This window comes from Scyliorhinus torazame, chromosome 30, assembly GCF_047496885.1.
Source record: "Scyliorhinus torazame isolate Kashiwa2021f chromosome 30, sScyTor2.1, whole genome shotgun sequence".
In the NCBI taxonomy this organism is placed as follows: domain Eukaryota; kingdom Metazoa; phylum Chordata; class Chondrichthyes; order Carcharhiniformes; family Scyliorhinidae; genus Scyliorhinus; species Scyliorhinus torazame.
In genome coordinates this window covers 14083690-14106897 of record NC_092736.1, presented here as the reverse complement: position 1 = coordinate 14106897, position 23208 = coordinate 14083690, and the positions used below count along the sequence as shown (strand labels likewise).

The 23208-nt window shown below is 46.3% G+C and overlaps 1 protein-coding gene across 3 annotated transcripts in view; it reads right to left on the bottom strand.

The window, feature by feature from the left end:
- The window catches only part of LOC140404395 (protein FAM219B-like), a 45129-nt gene extending 27704 nt beyond the window's left edge, over positions 1-17425 (bottom strand). For 2 of the 3 annotated variants that reach the window (XM_072492856.1, XM_072492857.1), the window contains exon 1: positions 17300-17425. In XM_072492856.1, the coding sequence (XP_072348957.1) occupies positions 17300-17362 (63 nt within the window). In that variant the 5' untranslated portion in view covers positions 17363-17425. The remainder of the gene's footprint in view (positions 1-17299) is intronic. The other variant, XM_072492858.1, reaches the window with a different exon arrangement.
- Positions 17426-23208: the final 5783 nt, after the last annotated feature.

Sequence of the window (23208 nt, the reverse complement as noted above, 5' to 3'; positions counted from 1 at the left end):
AATGAAAAAAGTACTGGTGTTTTTTAAAAAAATAATCAATACTTTAGGTTTAGTTGCTGAATGGTGGTATACATTTGCTAAGTAAATAAAGACACATGAAATACAATTTGGGTAAAACGTGCGAGCATTTGTAAAATATTCTCTACTAAATTAAGTCTAAAAGACCTGTGGTTAGTGGGCACTTCCTACTGGCTAGCACTGGATTAGAGGGAGGTTTACTTTGCAAATTCCTCTCCTCTACGAGAGGTGGAAAAGTAGGAGAATTGAACTCCCCAACACTGATACCACTAAAACAAAGGCATTTTCAAAGCTATCGTAAGTTTTACATGTGGAATTAAGTCTCTAGTAAGGCCTATAAGAAACTACCGGTAAAGCTATAAATCTAACGTTCAGATTATAGAATTCTATTGATTGCGAAAGATACTCTCCATCTTTTTGGCTACAAAGCTGTCCATGGCAGGGAAGTATTATTCCAGAATGTCAAGTTTGACTGTTTGCAGAAAAGGTTCGACTCCCAGTAAAACTAGTTGTCTATACTTTTGGTCTGAAAACAACAAATGAAAACGTGGACAGAATTTTCACTTTCCCATTCACACCCTAAAAGGTTTATCCCAGTGAGTCCTCAGCCTGTCTAGCTGCCCCCTAGTCCTTGTAGAAAACTAGCTGTGGCCAGTAAAAGGTGAATTCAGCAAGTAACATGGGCACAATTCATACCCGTACACCCCCTTCACCAGCCCAAATCTTATTCCAAGTTTAAATTGTATCCAGCTTGCACCGCATCCCGCTCACCCATCATCCCTGTTCCCGCTGCCTTGTTCAAAATTTGGAAGAATGCGGAGCTTGCTACCACAGGGAGTGGTGGAAGCAAACAGTAAAGATACAGTTAAGCGGCGACTAGACAAGTTTCTCATTGAAACTTACAGAATACTGAGAGGCCTAGATAGAGTGGACATGGAGTGGATGTTCCCACTCGTAGGAGACACTAGAACCCATGGGCACAACCTCAGACTGAGGGGAGGATCCTTTAAAACTGGGATGAGCATGAAATTCTTCAGCCAGAGGGTGGTGAATCTGTGAAACTCTTTGCCGCAGAAGGCTGTGGAGGCCAAGTCACTGAGTGTATTTAAGACAGAGATAGATAGGTTCTTGATTAATAAGGGGATCAGGGGTTACAGGGAGAAGGCAGGAGAATGGGGATGTGAAACATATCAGCCATGATCGAATTGCGGAGCAGACACGATGGACCGAAAGGCCGAATTCTGCTGCTATGTCTTATGGCCTTAAGTATACGAGGGAGAAGAGAATCAAGGATTACGATGATAGATTTAGATGAGAATATATGGGAGGAGGCTCAATGGAGCATAAATGCTCGAAGCATGGACTAATTGGGCCGAATGTAAGCCTATGTAAATGGTGTGCATGCCTTCAGGCACATCTCTCCTCTCCTTTAAAACGCTCTTACACCAATTTCTTCAAGAATCTATTGGTCATCAACCCTAGTATTACCGTATGAGGCGGTGTCAAATTTTGTTTGTTGACGCCCGTGTCTTGGGATGTTTTACTACATTATGGGTTGCTATATAAATGCAGGTTATTGGTGTTGGTGTGGGGAAGTTTGCCCTGAGCACAAAATGAATTGAGAGGAGCCGCCAGACCGGCAGCACTCTATCGGAGACAAGTGATTTGAGACAACCAGGGATGAGATGTTCCAATTTCACACCAGCTGCAGTGGCTGCAGAAGTGCTGAGTGAATGATCCTCAGCAGTTTATTTTAAGCCTTTAATCCTTTGCATGTTAGCAGACAAGCCAATTAACACGAGTTGGAGAGAAAAATGAAGATTTAACCAGCACCTTGGTGCTGATCAGCAGAACTGGGAATTTGAGGTAAAAGCAAAAAATGCTGCCAATGCAGGGAGCAGTCTCGGAAATTATGCCCAAGTAAACTTTTCATCAGAAGTGAAGTATCTGCACGTTGCTCCTACATAGCAGCTTTTGAGTTCCAAAGTTCTTCATTGTAGTGAAAGGAACCCTAAGTAACGATTGGTATGAGAATGACCAAAATCAATATCCGAACGACCAGGGACATAGGGTGATGAGGTGGTGCTTGGAGGAGAAAATGGCAGAAATAAGGATTTACGGAGAACATTCCAGAATTTGGGATCAAGGCTGCATTAAGTATTGCTTAAGGCTGTCACTAAGCTAGAGGCCGAGGTGCAGACACTGCAACACATCAGGGAGGGGGAAAAGTCACCTGGATGCTTTGCAGCAGGAGCCAGTCACACCGTTTCGGATAGGGTCTTCCGACTTGCTCAGGGACAGGAGGGTGTGACTGCGAGAAAGGCAGGTAAGGGACACAGACAGCAGGAGTGCAGGTGCTTCAATCTCTGCAATTGTCAAATAGGTTTGAGATTCTCTTAGCTTGTTTGGACGGCATGGTGGTGCAGTGGTTAGCACTGCTGCCTCACAACGCCGAGGACTTGGGTTTGATCTTGGCCCCGGGTCACTGTCCATGTGGAGTTTGCACATTCTCCCCGTGTTTGCATGGGTCTCACCCCCACAACCAAAGATGTGCAGGGTAGGTGGATTGGCCAGGCTAAATTGCCCCTTAATTGGGGAAAAAAACATAATTGGGTACTCTAAATTTATTTAAAAATAGCTGTTTGGATGAGAGTGGGAGCCAGAGAGTGGGGGGCTGTTCCTGATCCACATACAAATTGCCACTGGGCAAATAAGATTCGAGAAATGAACACATGACTGAAAGACTGGTATGGGAGGTTCATGGCACTAGTATTGGGGAGAGTGGGAGGAACATGGAGACAATATAAATTTCTTAAGAGGTGTAGGAACTGAGGGTCTTGAGTGCCTATGAGCATAATCACGGAGGTGGCAGGACAGGTGTAAAGAATATTTAATAAAGCAAATAGTATTGTGGGCTTTACATATAGAGGCATTGAGTACCAGAGCGAGGAAGCGATGCTGAACTTATACAAGACACCTAGTTAGACCTCAGCTGAAATATTGTGTACAGTTCTGGGCGCCACACCAAAGGAAGGATGTGAACAGATTGGAGAGAGCGCAGAAGAGGTTTACAAGAATGGCCCCAGGGATAAGAAACTTCAGTTATGAGGATAAATTGGAGAGGTTGGGATTCCCCTTAGTTGAACGGTCGGGTTATGAGGGACACAAGTTCAAGATGAGGGGTGCGAGGTTCAGAGGGGACTTGAAGAAAAATGTTTTTACCCAGAGGGTGGTGACGGTCTGGAATGCACTGCCTGGGAGGGTGGTAGAGGCAGGTTGCCTCACATTCTTTAAAAAGTACCTGGATGAGCACTTGGCACATCATAACATTCGAGGCTACGGGCCAAGTGCTGGCAAATAGGGTTAGGATAGGCAGATCAGTTGCCTTTCGTGCGGCGGTGCAGACTCGATGAGCCTTTTCTGCACTGTATTTTCCTGTGATAGAGATGTTCAAAATCATGAGGGGGCTGGGCAGAGTAGACTGGGAGAAACTGTTCCCTCTTGTAAAAGGATCAAGAACAAGAGGACACAAATTTAAAGCGATTTGCAAAAGAAACAAATGTGATGCGAGAGAACAAATTTTCACACAGCAAGTGATTCGGGCTCTGGAATGCACTGTCTGGAAGTGTGGTGGAGGCAGGTTCAGTCAAGCCATTCAAAAGGACATTAGATGATTACTTGAATGGAAACAATGTGCAAAAGTAGGGGGAAAGGCAAGCGAATGGAACTCAGTCTTGATGCTCGTTTGGAGAGCTGGTGCAAACATGATGAGCCAAATGGCCTCCTTCAGCACCATAGCAACTGATTCTGTGAAGATTGGCTCACTAACAGGAAATGGAGGGTGGCCATAAATGGGTCTTTTTCTGGTTGGTGGGATGTAACGAGTAGTGTGTCACAGGGATCAGCGCTGGGGCCTCAACCTTTTAACAATTTATATAAATGAAGAGACAGAAGGTATGGTTGCTAAATCTGTAGGAAAGTAAGTCGTGAAGAGGACATAAAGAGGCTACATACACAATTTACAGTGCAGAACGAGGCCATTCGGCCCATCGAGTCTGCACAGGCTCTTTGAAAGAGCACCCCACCCAAGCCCACACTCCCACCCCATAACCCAGTAACCCCACCCAACACGAAGGGCAATTTTGGAAACTAAGGGCAATTTTAGCATGGCCAATCCACCTAAGGTGCACATCTTTGGACTGTGGGAGGAAACCGGAGCACCCGGAGGAAACCCACGCAGACACAGGGAGAACGTGCAGACTCCGCACAGACAGTGACCCAGTGGGGAATCGAACCTGGGACCATGGAGCTGTGAAGCAATTGTGCTAACCACTATGCTACCGTGCTGTATATGAATAATCTATATGAATAGATTAACCGAGAGGACAAAGATGTGGCAATGTAGTACAATGTGAGAAATTCACCATTTTGGCAGGAAGAATTTATTAAAAAGCATATCATCTAAATGGGGAGAGATTGCCAAGCTCTGAGATTCAAAAAATATGGGTGTCCAAATGATGGAGCACAAAATGCAGGCACAAGTAACCAGGAAAGTTAATAGAATGTTGTTTATTGCAAAGGGAATTACATTTTAAGGTAGGGAGTCTGTAGGCAGGAGGTTACAATCAGATCGGCCATGATCTTATTGAATGGCAGAACAGGCCCCAAGGGCTGAGTTACCTACTCCTGCTCCTAATTCATATGTCTGTATGGTCAAATGTACGACTGAGAGAAGAAGCAAATAAGTCAGATAAGCAATCGGAGAACACTGTTCAGATCCAACTTGCACATGTACCAGCCTCATCCCACTCGAAGAAGTCACTTTAAATTCAGCAGAATAGTACCCGACCTTGGCATATTATATACAAGGTAGTGACCGCACATTCAGGCAAACCTCCTGCTAAATCATCACTGATGGAATGGCCACCGTGTCCGGATGGCCAAAAATGATCTCCTCCATTAGGTTCCTTTCTCTCCACTCTCAAATGGTCAGTGTTCCAGGGGAGATCTTCAAAGGCACTCTGAAGCTCCCCTGGAATCGCGCAGCAGTATTGGCATTAATAACCGGGAGGGGCTTGCTGTCAATTACTCAGAATGGCGACAAAATGGCCGGCAAGCTGTGGCGCATTTCAAATAGCCAACACTGTGATGATGGTGGGGAAGTGCAATGGCAGACATGTGAAGAGAAGGAAACAAACTCTCCATTCTGGATCCCAATGCCTCTCAGAACATCCTGCCTCCTGCACCCAAAGATACACATCTTGAGAATTGGCCTGTTTAGTCATGGAGACTTGTGGCGGAAATGAGTGACCCTGTGCTGACGACTATGACACTCAGGGATTTCCCTTCTTCCTGACGTGGCACATTTCAGACTTCCTTCTGATTTAGCATCTGCAACTATAATTTGGTGGCAGGACCTGAAGCAATATTAAAACTTTTGATGGCATTTTAAGCAGGTTATGCAACAATGAATTGTTGTGTGATGACAAATGCACTACCATTTATATATAGGAGGAAATGAATGTCAAAGTTAATAACATTGCAAGGGTCCAATTGAGGGGTTCAGACATAGGGTCCAATTGAGGGGTTCAATCAATGCTCATCTCAAGTTACATTTTATAATATGGACGAATCACACTTTATCTTTAGGGAAAGTTGAAGCCATTGTTTTCAGTTCTTGCTCCAAATTCCGTTCCCTAGCTAACAACTCCATTCCTCACCCTGGAAAATGTTTGAGTCTAAGTCAGTCGGTTCACAATATTGGTATTATATTTGATCCAGAGATGAGCTTCCAGCAACATACCCATGCCATTGCTAACTGTTCAATGCCCTTCTCTCGGCTCATATGCCGCTGAAACCCTCACTCATGCCTTTGTTACCTCCAGACTCAACTATGCCAATGCTCTCCTGACTGGTCTCCCATATTCTGCACTCTGCAAACTTCAGGTTGTCCAAAACTCTGTCCTAATTCACAGCAAGTCCAGTTTATCTATCCCCCCCAGCTCCCCCACCCCACCAATCCTCACTGACCGAGACTGCCTCTCATTTTAAAATCCCGTATGGACCCTCGTCCCGCCCCATCTCTGTAATCTCCTCTAACCCCACAACCCTCAGAGATATCTGCACTCCTCTAATTCTGGCCTCTTGAACATCCCTGATTTTATTTGTTTCACAATTGATGTCTGTGCTTTCAATTGTCTAGGCCTTAACCTCTGGAATACCTTCGCTACACATCTCTCTCCCTCTCCCCTTTTGGGACACTCGATAAAACCTACTTCCATCACACAGTCTTTGGTCATCTGACCTAATATTGTCTTATGTGGCTTGGTGTCATATTTTATTTTCCAACAATCCTGGTGAAGCACCTTGGGATGCTGTATAAATAGAAGCTGTTGTTAAGTTGAAGTATGAAAGCCAAAGCACAAGGTGACAAATGTTGTGATCCATTTTCTGAAGGAGAGGCTTTATCTTTCCAATTTCTTGCCTCCAGACCCAAGAATAATTTATTCTTGCTGGCTGCAGTTCCACAAGCACCAGATATTTACCATTTGTCATTCTAGTCAAAGAGGAGGCCATTCAACCCATCATGCCTGTGCCAGCTCTTTTCAAGAAATATCTAATTAGGGCCACTCGTTTGCAAAATTCTCCCCTTTTGAGTATTTACCTACTTCCATACAGGTCTAGAAAACTGTTCCAACCATGAGGAAAGGGGCATTTCAGCAAAGTTATATTGTGTCTTCATCCAAATCGCATGCCTGTGGGATCAGACTGACTCGTTGACATACACAAGTGCACTCTCCTGCACCGGTTAGCAATCAGGACAAAGAATCCGGCTGAGCTTTTCCCTCACTAACCACAATGCCCCTGCCACCAGTCCGCCTTAGGTCAATTTGCTCAATGGTCCACATTCATACAGCACTAACTGCATATTAAAATGGGCTAATGCACCTCAAGAGATGAGAGGTAAAGAAATTGGCTCGAGGGCTGACCTCAAAGCTCAACACAGATCGACAATCCAACTGAGGAGTTCCTGGTCTGCATGTAGAGTCAAACCAGGCATTTCAGGAGAAAGATACTTCTGATATCCTACAGTTTGGTAAATGGGGGCACTACGAACAGAATTAAATAGTCAACGCTAAATCTATGAAGCAAGTTAAAACATGTGTCCAGTTTCAATGCCATTGCAATGGTGAAGACATCGGCTGAAAGAATACTAGAAATGACACATTCTAGAATGAGCACATACCAGAGATATTCCAGCTCTTACCATTAGAGCATAGAATATTATAAGATCCTGGTTAGTGAGGGAAAAGCTCAGCCAGATTCTTTGTCCTGATTGCTAACCGGTGCAGGGGAGTGCACTTGTGTATGTCAACGAATCAGTCTGATTCAACAGGCATGCGATTTGGATGAAGACACAAAATGGACTCAAAAGGAGAGAATTTTGCAAACGAGTGGCCCTAATTTGGCAGCGTTCTGGCAAGGTAAATTGGACAAACACGATTTCCTCCGGTTCAATGGGAGAGTTAGTATCTAGAGGTGCATTGGGAAACAAAATCTACAGATTGTGGACACCAATAACTGGCATTTGTGTGGCACTTTTGACAGAGTAAACTGTCTCAAGTAGAGTAAAATGTTATCAAAGTAAACCTGATACCGAGTCACATAAAGAAATATTAAGACAGGCGACCAAAGCAGTGGAGAAAGGGGTAGAGAGGCGGAGAGGCTTGAGGAGGAATTTGCGGAGCTTAAAGCCTAGGCCACTATAGGCGCAGGCTGCAGTAGAGAGATGAAAATCAGGGATACGCAAGGGACCAGAACTGGAGATACACAGCGACTTTAGACATTGCATTTATCATAGCCGATGCATTTATATGTGACTCATGAGGATCCATGCTAATCATCACAAAAAGCAAAAGATTTTGCCACTTTTGATACACAGAGGGAACCACCGCATGTCACAAATCATCCATCTCCACAAATGAATAGATTGGTTACCATAAAAACACTAACACTTGGGAGCATAAATGTCAACATAAGCCAGTTGGTTCAAATGGTCTGTTTCTGTGGCTTAGGTTCAACACACCACCATGTCACTGACACACCTTCACATTATGTAGGCACGCAAAGCCAATTTGCAGCAACTTAGAACCACATAGCGCCCCAGGCCATTTCGTCCAGTGACTGCACTGGCTCTTAGAATTTCAACTGCTTCTGAAAGAAACATTAACATCTCAAAAGTGTCCTCACAAACGAAAACAAATTGGACATTTAGGAAACTTTAAATCAGAAATGTCCTTTAAGTTGCACATGATCAAAATTTGAATTCTACAATTTGCCTTTAACCTCCCCCAAGTCTGTTCTGCTACTCAATGGGATCATGGCTGACCTGTGACCCAACTCCTTTGCCCCCATATCCCTCAATACCTTAAGCCAACAAAAATCTGTTATTCTCAGATTTAAAGCATGCAACTGATCTAGTATCAATTACCATTAGTGGCAGAATTTAACATTTTTACCACCCTTTGTGTGCAGAAGTAGCCCCCGAAAGGTCTGGTTCATATTAATCTAAGCCCCTAGTGCTTAGACTAGATAAACACAACTGATACTACCATCAGAACCCGCATTTTAAAACCTATATCGCTATAGTCAATGATCAGCTTTCAGTGCTTCCTAAGGGAGTATTTTCCTCCTTGAATTTCACAGCTTAATATTAATTTGCTCTTTCTCAGCAATGGAACGTGCAATGTCCTTCCCACCTTCCCCTCGACAACAACCGACAGGCTTTCCAAATCCAAGCAGGGCGTCACCCAATGGCCACCACTGGACTTTGTCCCTCATCTCACCTACAGCTTTCAATCTTGGCGGTCTCCTGGATCATGGGTTTTCATTCTTCACCGAGCCAAAGGTCCAATTAATTGGCACTAGCAGGAGACAGAGTGGTAATGTCACTGGACGAGTGATCCAGAGGCCCAGACTCTGGTGACAGGGGTCAGAATCCCACCGTAGCAATTGGTGAATTTTAAATTCAATTAATAAAAATCTGGAATATAAAGCTAGTCTCAGTAATAGAACATTACAGCGCAGTACAGGCCCTTCGGCCTTCGATGTTGCGCCGACCTAAAGCCCATCTACACTATTCCCTTATCATCCATATGTCTATCCAATGACCATTTGAATGCCCTTAGTGTTGGCGAGTCCACTACTGTTGCAGGCAGGGCATTCCACGCCCTGACTACTCTGAGTAAAGAACCTACCTCTGACATCGGTCCTATATCTATCTCCCCTCAATTTAAAGCTATGTCCCCTCGTGCTAGACATCACCATCCGAGGAAAAAGGCTCTCACTGTCCACCCTATCCAATCCTCTGATCATCTTGTATGCCTCAATTAAGTCACCTCTTAACCTTCTTCTCTCTAACGAAAACAGCCTCAAGTCCCTCAGCCTTTCCTCATAAGATCTTCCCTCCATACCAGGCAACATTCTGGCAAACCTTTGGGGAAAGTTTAGAACAGGAAGACGGCCCTGATTGGGAAGAATTGCAAGAGAGAGCGCAGAGATATGTTCAGGGAGCGTGTGCGCAGGGAAAACCCCAAAGGAGGAAAGCACCCCCACCCCCCACACAACAGATAATACAGGCTCCCATGAACCCTGTAACAACCCACCGCACCGCCACAGCAGACGAGGCGGAGGTCTTATATTCCACCCCCCTCACAGTGACCCAATTACGGGACGCGTGTGCCAAAACCACACCGTTCCTCCCCGCTTCAGACCCACACCATTTCTTTGCCACCGTCAAACACCAGGCGACCATGTACGGCCTGGATGAGAAAGAGCAGGTAAAGCTCACGGTCCTCAGCTTAGACCCATCGGTCGCAGCAGCCCTTCCCGACCCACAGAATGTAGGAGGAGGCACCCTTGCAGAAATGCATACCGCGATCCTGGATGCGATCGGGTACAACTGGGGCGACCCCGTAGACGGTCTGAATAAATGCAGACAGAAAAAGTCTGAACACCCCACAGCGTTCGCAGGACGCTTGTGGATTCATTTTGAAGCCGTTTTCGGCAACGTAGATCGTGCCCATTTGTCCCCAGACAATATGGCCAAGTGGACCCGCATCCTTATCTCCCATGCCACGGAAGCAGGACAGAATGCCTGTAGCAATTATGACCCCTTGGAGGAGGCTCATAATGAGAAGTGGGTGGTCAAGAGATTGTCCCGCGTTTGGGAACAAGCGGCTCACGGTAAATCAGCAGCTAGAACCCCTGAGGAAAACCAAGCCGCCGCAGACGTGCAGGCAGTAAGAACCACTCTTCACAACCCCGCCTGGGTAAACGAGGGAAAGAACAGCCCCCCAGCCAAACCGCAAGAGTGCTACAATTGCGGCCAATTGGGGCATTTTGCTAGAGAATGCAATAGCCCTAAGAAACCACAGAGTGCCTAACCGACAGGCACTCTCGATAAGAAAAAGGCAGAGCCCATAGCGACCGAGAACTGAGGTGTCCACATGATGATTTAAAGGAGACACTTGGTGAAAAGTGTTGTCCTTTCCGATGGAACCTGCAGAATGTTTTATGTTGTCTGTCTGTTTGTTAAATGTTGTTCGTCCTACAGGAGAATGTTCTCACCGCCCCACACGCATTCACCTGAACTTTTTAACTTTTCCCACTGACACCCACCGCGGCCACACGCCCATTCGGCTGATACCTCTGAGGACTTGCCTCAGACACCCGATCATAACTACTCTTCTGATTTGATGGTAGAATCAGAACAGTAACCCCACCATGATGACTACATTTTTGTCCGTTCTTTGGTCGCTCAGGCAGTGGAGAAACGGCGTGAGACCTGCCCTGCCTGGGGACCCCCCCCCGTTGATCAAAACGCTCGGGTAAGGAAGATACGGTATTGGTAGCCGTCCTAACCGGGAACTCCACCCAAATCGTACCCGTCGCGGCCCACACGCACATCATTCGAAGTTTTCTTTCAAAAACCGTTTTATTTTATTTAGGCAACCTTTGGGTTGCTGCCACATGCTATTTACATCCTAGAACATTTGGATGATAAACCTAGCACTGGTCCACCATTGGGAAGTGTGCCATATCCAAACATTTGTTTTGAAAAAAAAAATGGGGGGAGAGTCACATGCTGTGACCAATTATAAGGGTTTAATTGGCCCCAAGAAGGACAGACACACTAACACACCAGATATTAAACCAAAGTATTTAAACACACTACGCTTGTCTTACAGAACTCCAGAAGCTCTAAGTCCAGAGAAAACCAGTAAACAGAAAAAGGAAAAGAAAGAAGACAGCCATGAGGACTCCCTTCTTCGTGCTCAACATGTTTATTATGGACCTTTGGTTGCGCGGGAACACGGACCCCATCACTCCAAACCCCTTTACCGTTAACGCTTCACTGCCCAGTAGTACCGAGGGCCCAGTCACCAACCACGCTGCATTATCCTGGTGTGCCAAGTTCATAACTTGGTACTCCCTATCGTACATCATTGAGGCACTGTTGGCATTGGCTATAATCAGTTGTGCAGTACAGACCATGCGCCTCTGCAAGTGGAAAAGGAGAGCGTACCGCGCTCGAACCCCGGTCTATCGGATCCGATCCCCGATATTCGGCTATGACCAGACCCCAGACACCCGCGATATATGAATAATAAAACATGCACTGGCGGTTTTTCCTGTAAATAAAAAGAGAATGTGTGGAAATGTATGATCCTGAGCTTGACTGCCAAGCCAGGAAAGAATATATTAAATGTTGTAATTGTTATTGCATGTTTAGAGAGATAAGATTGTATAATACTTGAAGAATTGTTTAGGTAAAATTAGAGGTTCCCAGTTTATTTTTTTCCAGACACATGCCCCTGCCTGACATAGCGCCCTCAAGAATTGTTTAGGTAAATTTTTGTGCATAGCTAGGGTCAGAGTAGTGGCCATGTGGGAGGTGCCCCCCCCCAGTCGGGAAACGAAGAGGACAAAATTTATGTGATCCTTCACGCTTCGCGTTAGGATCACAAGGTGGGAATGTAGCCATGTAAAATGGCTGCGTTCTGATTAATCTGATTAAACGGCTAACCCGAAAGACTGCTGGGAAAAGACACAAGCAGGCAGCTGCAGACAGTTTTGCATATTCGGCTCTGGGAAGGTAGCCCAGATCGATACTCAGGGCTATCAACAGCCCATCAACCCAGGTATCCGCAGTTGCATTCAGTACTGTTTGCAGCTAATCTATTCAGACATCCACAGTTAAATCGGCTATCCCTGGGAACAATTGCAACATATTAGCAATTGAATACCGGGCCAGACCTGTCGGCGCCTGCAGTGGCCGAAACAAAGACAGGTGAGCGACCACCCCCCGATCGAGGAATCGCCTCACCATTGGACACATCGACCCCAGAGATTGGGGACAGATCCAATCACTTGGGACTCAGGGTCAAGGGCCGCCCCTGGGCCCTATAAAAGTGAGGGTCCAAGTTCAGATCTCTCTCTCTCTCATCTTCGCCTGCTCAAGACCTTCGCAAGACCAGCCACCGGCAACTGTAAGTTTGAATCCAGCAATCGCTATCCGGTAGAGACACCTAGCCACCGACCTGTAGCAGCCTTTTGAATCCCGCGGGCCAGATCTGATTGGACAAGCCATTCGTTTCCCTGACCTGGTGGGCTCTTCCCAAGTTAAATATTGGCCAGTAGTGATAGGTTTATTATATAGAAAGTAGTATTAGGGTATTAATATTTCTTGTTGTATATAATAAATGACCGTTGTTTTAATCCTTACTAAGCGGTGTGCTGTATTATTAATCATAACCTGAACTTGAACCACGTGGCGGTATCATAAAGATACCTGGCGACTCATGAGCAAAGGTGACGTAAACAGAGCAAATAGACTAAGGTTAAAAAGAGCAACACTATGTACATGGACACCAAGATCTCTCTGCTCATCCACACTGCCAAGAATCTTACCATTAGCCCAGTAATCTGTCTTCCTGTTATTCCTTCCAAAATGAATCACCTCACACTTTGTGTAATGGTGACCATGAAGCCATCATCGATTGTTGTAAAGACCCATCTGGTTCAAAACTGCCCTTTAGGGAAGGAAATCTGCCGCCTATACCTGGTCTGGCCTATATGAGACTCCACAGGAACAAGAGCAGACCACTCAGCTCATCGAGCCTGCTCTGCCGTTCAATGAGATCATGGCTGATCTGTGGCTAAACTCCATAGAACTGCCTTTGACCCATATCCCTTAATAACTTTACTTAACAAAACTTTATCTATCTCAGATTTAAAATTAACAACTGATCTAGCTTCAACTGCTATTTGTGGGAGAGAGTTCCAAACCTCTACCACCCTTTGAGTGAGGGTGTTCTTCCGAACATCTCTCCTGAATGGTCTGGCCCTAATTTTTAAACTATGCCCGAGTTCTAGAATCTCCAGCCAGTGGAAACAGTTTATATTTATCGACCCTGTCTTTTCCAGTTAATATCTTGAAGATTTTGATCAGATTACCCCTCAACCTTATCGATCTTTGTTTGGTCCAAAATGAATAACTTCACACTTACTTAAATTGAAATCCATCTGTCACAGTTTTGCCCATTCACCTAGTCTATCAATATCCCTTTGTAATTTTATGCTGTCATTTACACTGTCTACAAACATTGTGTATCGGCAGCAAATTTGAATATATGACTTTCTATGTCATTATCCAAGTCGTTCATGAATAATGTGAACAATTGAGGTTCCTTTATCAAATGCTTTCTGGAAGCCCATATAAACATCAATAGACATTCCCCTGTCCATTATCTTAGTCACCTCTTCAAAAATGAGGCAGGTCAGGTATGACCCACCTGTCATGAATCCTTGTTGGCTCTCCCTGATTAACTGAAAATTTGAGGTGTTCAGTTACCCTATCCTTGATAGACTCCCCACCACAGATGTTAGACTAACTGGTCTGTAATTCCCTGGTTTTCCTCTTTCGCACTTGTCAAAAAGAGTGACATGAACAATTTTCCAATCCAGAGGGACGACTCCTGAATTGAGGGAAATCTGATTATAGTAAGGGCATCTACAATGTGCTCCCCTACTCCCTTAAATATCCTTGGATGGAAACTGTCAAGTCCTGGGGATTTGTCACTCTTTAGTTCCATTAATTTCCTTATTATCGATGTTTTACTGACGTTAATTTTATTTAGACCCTGATCCACCATTACTGTCCTCGGGATGTCTGGCAAGCTAGCCTCCTTTTCTACTGTAAATACGGAGGCAAAGTAATTATTCAACATGTCTGCCATTTCCCCATAATCATTGACAACAACAATACCCCAGCTTTCAGTCTTTAATGGCCAACATTGTTCCTGACCTCCCGCTTTCCCTTTGTGTAATTACAAAACTTCATGGCGGCACAGTGGTTAAAGGTTGATGGGTAATCTGATCCAAGTCTTAAAGCAAGATATTAACAGGGAAAGACAGGGTAGGTAAAGATCAACTGTTTCCACTAGTTGGAGATTCTAGAACTCAGGGCATAGTTTAAAGATTAGGGTCAGACTGTTCACGAGAGATGTTGGGGAGAACGTCTTCACTCAAAGGATGGTAGAGGTTTGGAACTCACTCCCACGGTAGCACAGTAGTTAGCACTGCTGCCTCATGGCGCCGTGTCCCAGGTTCGATGCCATTTTAAAAATGTAATTATAAAACTTCTTATTGCTTTTGATGTCCCTTACAAGTTTCCTTTCATAATCCCATTTAGTCGCTCTTCTAAGCCATCACAACCCGCATTTTAAAACCTATATCGCTATAGTCAATGATCAACTTTCAGTGCTTCCTAAGGGAGTATCTTCCTCCTTGAATTTAGACTTACTTCACAGCTTAATATTAATTTGTTCTTTCTCAGCTGCTCTGTGGCTCTTTGCTGGTCTTTCTCTCTTTCCCATTTGGTAGGATCTGTGATGTTTTTGCATTTTTGTTAGCCCTGTCTTTTAATTTTATACTGTCCCTTATCTCTTTGGTCCTCCATGGCTGTTTTTTTCTATGAAGTGGAGCTTTGCCCTCTCAGGGGTATAAACTAGTTCTGTGTCACGTTAAAATGTTTCTGTAAACATCTTCCACTGTCCTTCAGTTGTTTTACCCATTCGCAGTTTTTCCCAGTTTACTGTGGACAGTCTCCGTCTCGTCTCATTAAAGTCGACCTCGCCTACATCTAAACTTCCAGTAGCTGATGTGTTTTTCACTTTCAAACATGACATTGAACGTGATCATGTTATGATCGCTATTTGATAAATTTTCACCCACAATTAGGTTACTAATAAAATCCAGCTCATGACTGAATCCAACATTACTTGTCCCCTTGTTGCATCCAGGGCATATTACTGTAGGAAATTATCCCTGACACACTCCATAAATTCTCTAACTTTCTGACAGATGCTTGACTTCCTCTCCCAATCCGTGTTAAAATTCAAATCCCCCATTTAATACTTTGCGACACACTTGCCTAATTCCTGCATTTATACAACCTTGCACTTCCGAGCTGCAACCAGGGGGTCATTACATGACACCTATTACAGTTTTACATCCTTTACTGTTCCTTAGTTCCACCCACAAGATCGCCACTGGATGCTTTCCCCTCATTATATCCTCTCTCACCAGTGAATTGATTCTGTTTCTAATCAGTAAGGCTACTGCTTCCGCCTCTGCCATTCTCCCTATTTGTCCTTACAACCTGGCACATTAAATTCCCAGTCCTGACCATCCCGCAGCCATGTCTCAGTCATAGCTACTATACCATAAATCTCCGATTTGAATCTCCAATTTTGCAATTTCCAGCTTCACAATAATGTGGTTGACTCTTAATTGCGTACTGAAATAGCCTCATTAGCCTCTCTCAGTTCAAGGGCAATTAGGTGTGCGCCATCAAATGACAGTCTTGCCAGTGATGTTCATATCCCATCAGGGAATTTCAAAGACTCACTAAAATGGCTACCAGCACCGTCTGTTAATTGGAAGTGGCATCAAGGCTCTCCTGCCTCTCCCAATTAACTGGGTCGAGTGAGAAAATGTTGGTTCTGCACGGAGCATCCAGGGAACTTTCACCAATGGAGGCAATTTCAGCAAGGAAAGAGAGTTGGGGCTGACAGACAATTATCAAGCTCACTCAACGTTTAGTTTCCATCAGGAGACACATTTACAGTGCAATTGTAGTATTGGTGCAAAGCAAAGCTGCAGTGCAAACCAGGGGCTGGTTTAGCACAGGGCTAAATCACTGGCTTTGAAAGCAGACCAAGGCAGGCCAGCAGCACGGTTCAATTCCCATACCAGCCTCCCCAAACAGACGCCGGAATGTGGCGACTAGGGGCTTTTCACAGTAACTTCATTTGAAGCCTACTTGTGACAATAAGCAATTTTCATTCCCAATCCAGAGCCAGGGCCTGACCAGATACTGGAACAAAACATTCTGGAGAAAGGGGCTCTCTCGACTTCGCTCAGAAGCCAGACGAATCTCAACATGAGATTTATACGACATAAGTTTAAGTTCTGTGAAGCCCAATCTGCATTAACCAAAAGCATCCTGACCAAAACTAAAAAGTACTAGTGAAGAGCAATGTCAATATTCAGTCCACTGTAGGCAAAGTTCATTAGCAAGTGAGTGATAAACACACAAAATACCAAAAGAACCCCACTGCAGAACTGGGGGCAACACAAACTAACCAGGGATCAATTCCACGCTCTCCGTAGATCTCACCCTTACTTGTTCCCATCCTGCTGCTTCCTCACCCAGGCTGCCACCTGCCCCAAGCTGCTCACTCTCGGCCATTGGACCACAAACCTCTGCCCTACATCTGAGTCCCCAGTCCCACAGGTCTCCACACAGTCTGTTCTCCCCCCCCCCCCCCCCCCCAAAAAAAAATATTGCCCCATCCCCCATATCAATACCTACCCACCCCAATACCCGCCATTCGTACCCGAATAAAACCCATCCCCCGTCAATACCCACCATCCGCCCCTCAAAACCAACCCATTCCCCCCGTCAATACCCCCCAACCCCCGTCAATACCAGCCCATTCCCCTCCCCATTGTCAATACCCCCCCTATCATCCCAGTTAATCCACCCGCTCTCACCGAGGGGGCCCGCCTTCTTCTTCTCCTCCTCCCCACCCCGGCTTCCTCCCCCCCGCTCTCACCGAGGGCCCGGCTTCCTCCCCCCCGCTCTCACCGAGGGCCCGGCTTCCTCCCCCCCCCGCTCTCACCGAGGGCCCGGCTTCCTCCCCCCCGCTCTCACCGAGGGCCCGGCTTCCTCCCCCGCTCGCTGCCGCTCACTCTGATCCTCTCTCCGCGGCTCCATCTCCTCATCCCGGCTTCACCCTGACAACAACCGCAGCCCGCTTCCGCTTCCGGCTCAGCAGCTGACCCCGTGCGTAGCTCTGTGACCCCGCCCCGCCCCAGCCTCATCATTGATCATCCTCCTCCTCTCTGTGTGTCTGTCTCCCTCTCTGCCATTGAATTAACAGTGCAGAAGGAGGCCATTCGGCCCATCGAGTCTGCACCCTTGGAAAGAGCACCAGACTTAAGCCCACGCCTCCACCCTATCCCCATAACCCCACCTAACCTTTTTGGACACTAAGAGCAATTTAGCGTGGTCAATCCACCTAACCCGCACGTCTTTGGACTGTGGGAGGAAACCGGAGCCCCCGGAGGAAACCCACGCAGTCACGGGGAGAAAGTGCAGACTCTGCGCAGACAGTGACCCAAGCTGGGAATCGAACCTGGGACGCTGAGCTATGAAGCAACTGTGCTAACCATTGTGCTATCGTGCTGCCCTACATGTCTACATCTCCCTCTAAGTGTGTGTCCCCCTCCCTCTCTGTCTCCCTCTCTCACTGTCTCGTCTCCCTCTGTGTGTGAGTCCCTCCTTCTCTGCCTGTATGTCCCTCTCTGTGTCTCCCTCCCTCTCTACCTGTGTCTCTCTCTGTGTCTGTCTCCTTCTCTGCCTGCGTCTCTCTCTGCCTGTGTCTCTCTTTGCCTGTGTCTCCCTCACTGCCTGTCTCTCTCTCTGCCTGTATCTCTCTTTGCCTGTGTCTCCCTCTCTGTGTGTCCCTCTCTGTCTTTGTCTCCCTCCTTCTCTGTCTGCATCTCCCTCTCTCTATCTCTCTGTGTGACTCCTGCTGCAACCCCCTGAATCACCCCCACAATATCCACTTTAGAACAAACCTTTGAGTTTTATTATATTTTTTGCCCACAATTTCAGATTCCTACCAAGAGTTTAATTACGGTATTTATAATTCAAAATACAACAAAATGCAGGATGGTTGGTCACCCAAGCAACCCAGACTGGAGAGGTTACAGCGTTCTTAAAGAGCTTAATGCACTGTAAGCTTTCCTATCCCCAGTGTTTTGGTGACCAACTCGGGTCATGGACCCTCCAGGATTGGCCTGGAGTCAGTCAAAGATCAATCTTCAGGATGAAGGCGAATTACTGCGGATGCTGAAATCTGAAACAAAAACAGAAAATACTGGGCAATCTCAGCAGGTCTGACCGTCTGTGAAGAGAGAAGCGAGCTAATAGTTCGAGTCTGGATGACTCTGTCAAAGCAGCCTATGGTCATCTGGGACTGTGGCAACTTTGCTTACTCAGGTTTATGTGGATTCAGAACCTCTTGACATAGAGGCGAGCTCACCACAGGCTGAGCCCTGATCATAATTGTTTCGCTCTTTACTGTCAAGACATCCTGGATAGGAGTGGCACAGTATTGCTGCCCACGGCGCAGAGGACCCGGGTTCGATCCCGAACCTGGGTCACTGTCCGTGAGGAGTTTGCACATTCTCCCAGTGTCTGCGTGGGTCTCACCCCCACAGCCCAAAGATGTGCAGGCTAGGTAGATTGGCCACACTAAATTGCCCCTTAATTGGAAAAAAAACCCTAAATCTTTTTAAAAAGACATCCTGGCTAAGCGTCCACTTGTCTATTCAAAGCCCCCCCCCTGGCAAGATTCAACACTTTGAGGGGGGGAGGGGGGAAATAAAAGCTTATGCCAAAAAATAAACCCGTAAAATAAAACTTACAAATCCCATCACCAATTGTCAAATAAATTCAGAGCTCCTATTGGCAAGACCGTGCAAGCTGATTAAATAGCTCTAAAAGGGGAGTTAGTATTCAACATGGGCCATAAATAACATAGTAAAAATCATTATTAGCCATAGAATAAATAATTACCGAGATTAATGTGAGGGCTGATCTATTAGTTCTTGCATTATCAGCTGTCTATTAGCCATGTGGTCTGGAGATTGAAACAGTTCAGTCTGTGCTAATTATTTTCTCATCTCACAAAGCAATGATATTCGTAAATTTGACAAATGATGTACGGCATAATTGTCCCCAATCGTTAGCGCTCAGAATTTCAAGTTTTACGCCAACACACCCAGGCATCAGTTTCGTAAGCCATAGTGTGCTCCTGGTCATTGGAGGTAGGACAGCCAATGTTCGGTAAATTGGTCTTTCGGATGAGGAGGTTGTCCTACGGTGAGGGGCTGAGTAAATTTGGCCGATATCCTCTGGAGTTTGGAAAAATGCGAGGGGATCCTGATTGATGTACCGTCAGTTATCTCAAGACGAGAATGGTGAGACAATCGAGGTTTTATTGCACAAGATGTTGTGCCTCCTGTAGCTGGAACCAGAATGGCTGCATCGCAGGAGAGCACACACTTTTATACGCCGCCTGCAGGGAGGAGCCAGCAGGCAGGGATTTACCATAGTACTTGTAATACACGGGCAGTGCCGTAATACAGACAATATATCACTAGTGGTGTTTACTGATCGAAATGTACAAGGTTCTGAAGGGATTGGATGTTGTAGCTACTGGGAGACTGGCTTGAAGCCGTTGAGCGGATGGGAGCCTCTCCACCATGGCGAAAATGGTGGGAAAGACCCAATCCGGAAGTCCGGCCCCCAAAACCGCAGGGGCGGGGGGGGGGATTTTGCACCCAATATTCCCCACTCCACAGGTCACATTCCCAGCCAGTTTGCTGCGTGAATATCCTAGATACTTGAGCAAAGAAAGTCAGAAACTAGGGCTTTCTCTGTGCTTAGCAACAAGACAAAAAACGAATTCAGAGTGGCCAAGGACACACAGAGCAAATGTGAACAGGATAGAATGATCATTCGATCAACTCTCCCAAGTTCACTAATACCATCAACCAGGATGCTATTATGCGCCTCTTAGTGGTCAGTTGTGGAACAGCTCCAGCAGAGATCTGTAAACTTGCAAATCCCAGATTGGCAAGTGGTGCAACGGGTCACCTAGAGCTGGGGGGGTATTGCAAAATAACCACCTTGTGCACAATTTAACTAAATGGTACGCGAGTGGAGCTTCTCAGTGCAGGAAATGGGTTTATGTGAACCTCTGCCATGCGTCCCCCGCCGTGGCCCCCTATCTAACCCGAGTGGCATCTGATTGCGTTGTGTTTCTCAATGCTGCGAGCGCCAGGAAACACGCGGCGGGACGCGCCCGCTATGGGACTCTGTTCCCATTTAGTTAAATCGCGCCCTTAAAGCTTATGTTGTCGGCTCTCTCTCTTGTGAAATGTCAACCGATTCCAGTGGATTTCACAATTTCGCTGTGCTGTGATTAGAAAGAAAGTGGAGGCTGCTACTCACCGACTGACATGGGTGTCTGCATTAAGGTTTGAGTTAAACCACAGTTCCCACCCTCAGGCCATTATCTCGTGCAAGGTACGGCTGATTTGAGTGATACTGCTTAGTGCTTCACGTTGAGCTCAGTGATGTGCAAGTTACACACACATTTTTATGCCGTGTTCTGAGTGACTATTTTAATATTAGGGCAGTATAACTGGGAGTGGCATAACAACATTAAGTACAACCAAAGTTACTTCACAAAGTCGACACTGGCCATTCAGCATTTTGCATTCGTTTTTCTAACACTGCATTGAAGAGCCTCAGAATCACTCGCGCAGAATTCCTTGGAAAAAAACATTGTTGGAACTGTCTTGTTTAGTCGAGGTCTGTACCCAGGCAGGGGGTCAATTCGAGAATGAGGCCTACTGAGGGTTGCGAGCTTCTGCCATGGGTCTTCATGCGGCTGAACCGGCCGATTCTCGACCCGCAGATCGTTGGGCACATGTGGTTGGGTGTCCCTTGAGCTAGTGGGATCTGGAGTTATTGTTATCAATCATCGCTGGCTGGACCCATCCCGAATCTCAGTGGCTTGCCAGCGCATTCCAGAGACAACCACGTTGGTGTGGATCTGCATTTACAAATAGACCAGACCAGGTAAGGGTGGAAGATTTCCTTCCCATTATTAATAATAAAAATAATATTTTATTGTCACAAGTATGAAGTTGCTGTGAAAAGTCACCACATTCCGGCGCCTGTTCGGGGAGGCCGGTATGGGAATTGAACCCGCGCTGCTGGCCTTGTTCTGCATTACAAACCAGCTGTCTAGCCCACTCAGCTAAACCGGCCCATACAGCTGGCAAAGCAGATGGATTTTCACAACAGTGGTTTCATGGTCACCATTGGACTTTTAGTTCCAGAGTTATTAATTTATTTAGTTTTTATAAATTTAGACTACCCAATTATTATTCCTTTCAATTAAGGGGCAATTCAGTGTGGCCAATCCACCTAACCTGCACACAGGGAGAATGTGCAAACTCCACACAGACAGTGACCCGGGGCCGGGATCGAACCCGTGTCCCCAGCGCCCGAGGCAGCAGTGCCAACCATTGCGCCACCCTGCCGCCCCTTAGATTTACTAATTTAATTCAAATTTAATTTTCATTTCATTTTTCATTTCATTCATTTCATTCAAATGTCACCATCTGCCATGGCGGGATTTGAACCCACCTTGTGGCCTCCAGAGATTTAAACCCATAAAGCAATGCTGACGTCCCACCTCCGTACTGAGGGAGGCTCTCGAGCCCAGTGACACTACACCACCACATTTCCTAAAGTGCAGGGATTTGCCTCCTTTTCTTTCCTTCCGTTTCACCATTATGACGTTCGTACTCAAAACGTGCGGCAGCTTGATGGGCACGTTGTCGCCACCTTGAACGAATGGTGGCAAGCTCCTCCCAGTCATTAATGGGTCAGTTTTGACAAAGAGCCAAACCGACTCGAAACGGCAGCTCCCTTCTCTCTCCACAGACGCCGCCAGGCCTGCTGAGATTGCCCAGCATTTTCTGTTTTTGTTTCAGGTTCCGGCATCGGCAGTAATTTGCTTTTATCGTTGACATCGATGATGCTCCACTCCAAAGAGTGCTCAAAGTCTCTTTGGAGGCCGGAGGTACAAACGCAGTGCGCGGCCAATGTGGCATGTCACGCACATGTGGTCAAACATGCTGTTGAGTGGCTCGGTGGGCAGCTCTCCCAGCTCGGAGTCAGAACGTCGTGGCCTCCAGCACTACTCCAGAGATTTGAACTCAAAGGACAATGCTGATGCCCCGCTGCAGTGCCGAGGGAGAGTGTGTCTTCCGCCTTCCAGCTGAGGTGTTGAACCAAACTATCTCAGGCTGGTGTGAAACATCCCATGGCCCTGGGTGGCGTTTTCCTGCTGTGAACAGCAGCTAGCATCTTCTGGTCCCACCGACAACAATGGAATCCTCCGTGGGACTGAACGCTCCATGTTTCTGAAGAAGCCGGCCGACCCTGCAGGAAATATAAAGCACCGTCGGGGAATTGGAGCATTCGGACGGAGTAGCAATCCAGCAATGGTTTCTGCATCGCGCAAGTTTAGAGCCTTTATCTGGGGTGTGCTCCCATTGCTGTTTGTGGGATCTTCCTCTGCACAAGTTGACTGTCACCGTGGCTACACTCCCAACATACCTAATTGGCTGTAAAATGTTTGGGATGTGCTGAGTTTTTAATTTTGCGCAAGAGACATTGACCTGAAAGGTTAACTCTGTTTTTCTGCCTACCTTCGGGCGTTTCCAGACCTGTTCGGTATTTCTAGCATTTACTGTTTGTGTTTCAGATTTTCACTATCTGCGGTGTCTTGTTTCTGGCTTTAGATTTATTGCTTTGGCGCACTCAGGAGTCACTCCTGAGTTGCGTGGAAATTAGAAGCACAGGAATAGGTCATTTAGCCTAACTGATCAATGCAAGTGTGATGGTCCATCCAAGCCCCTTGCTCATTACGAACCTTAGCACCCCTTCCAATGCATCCAAGCTATTTGTCA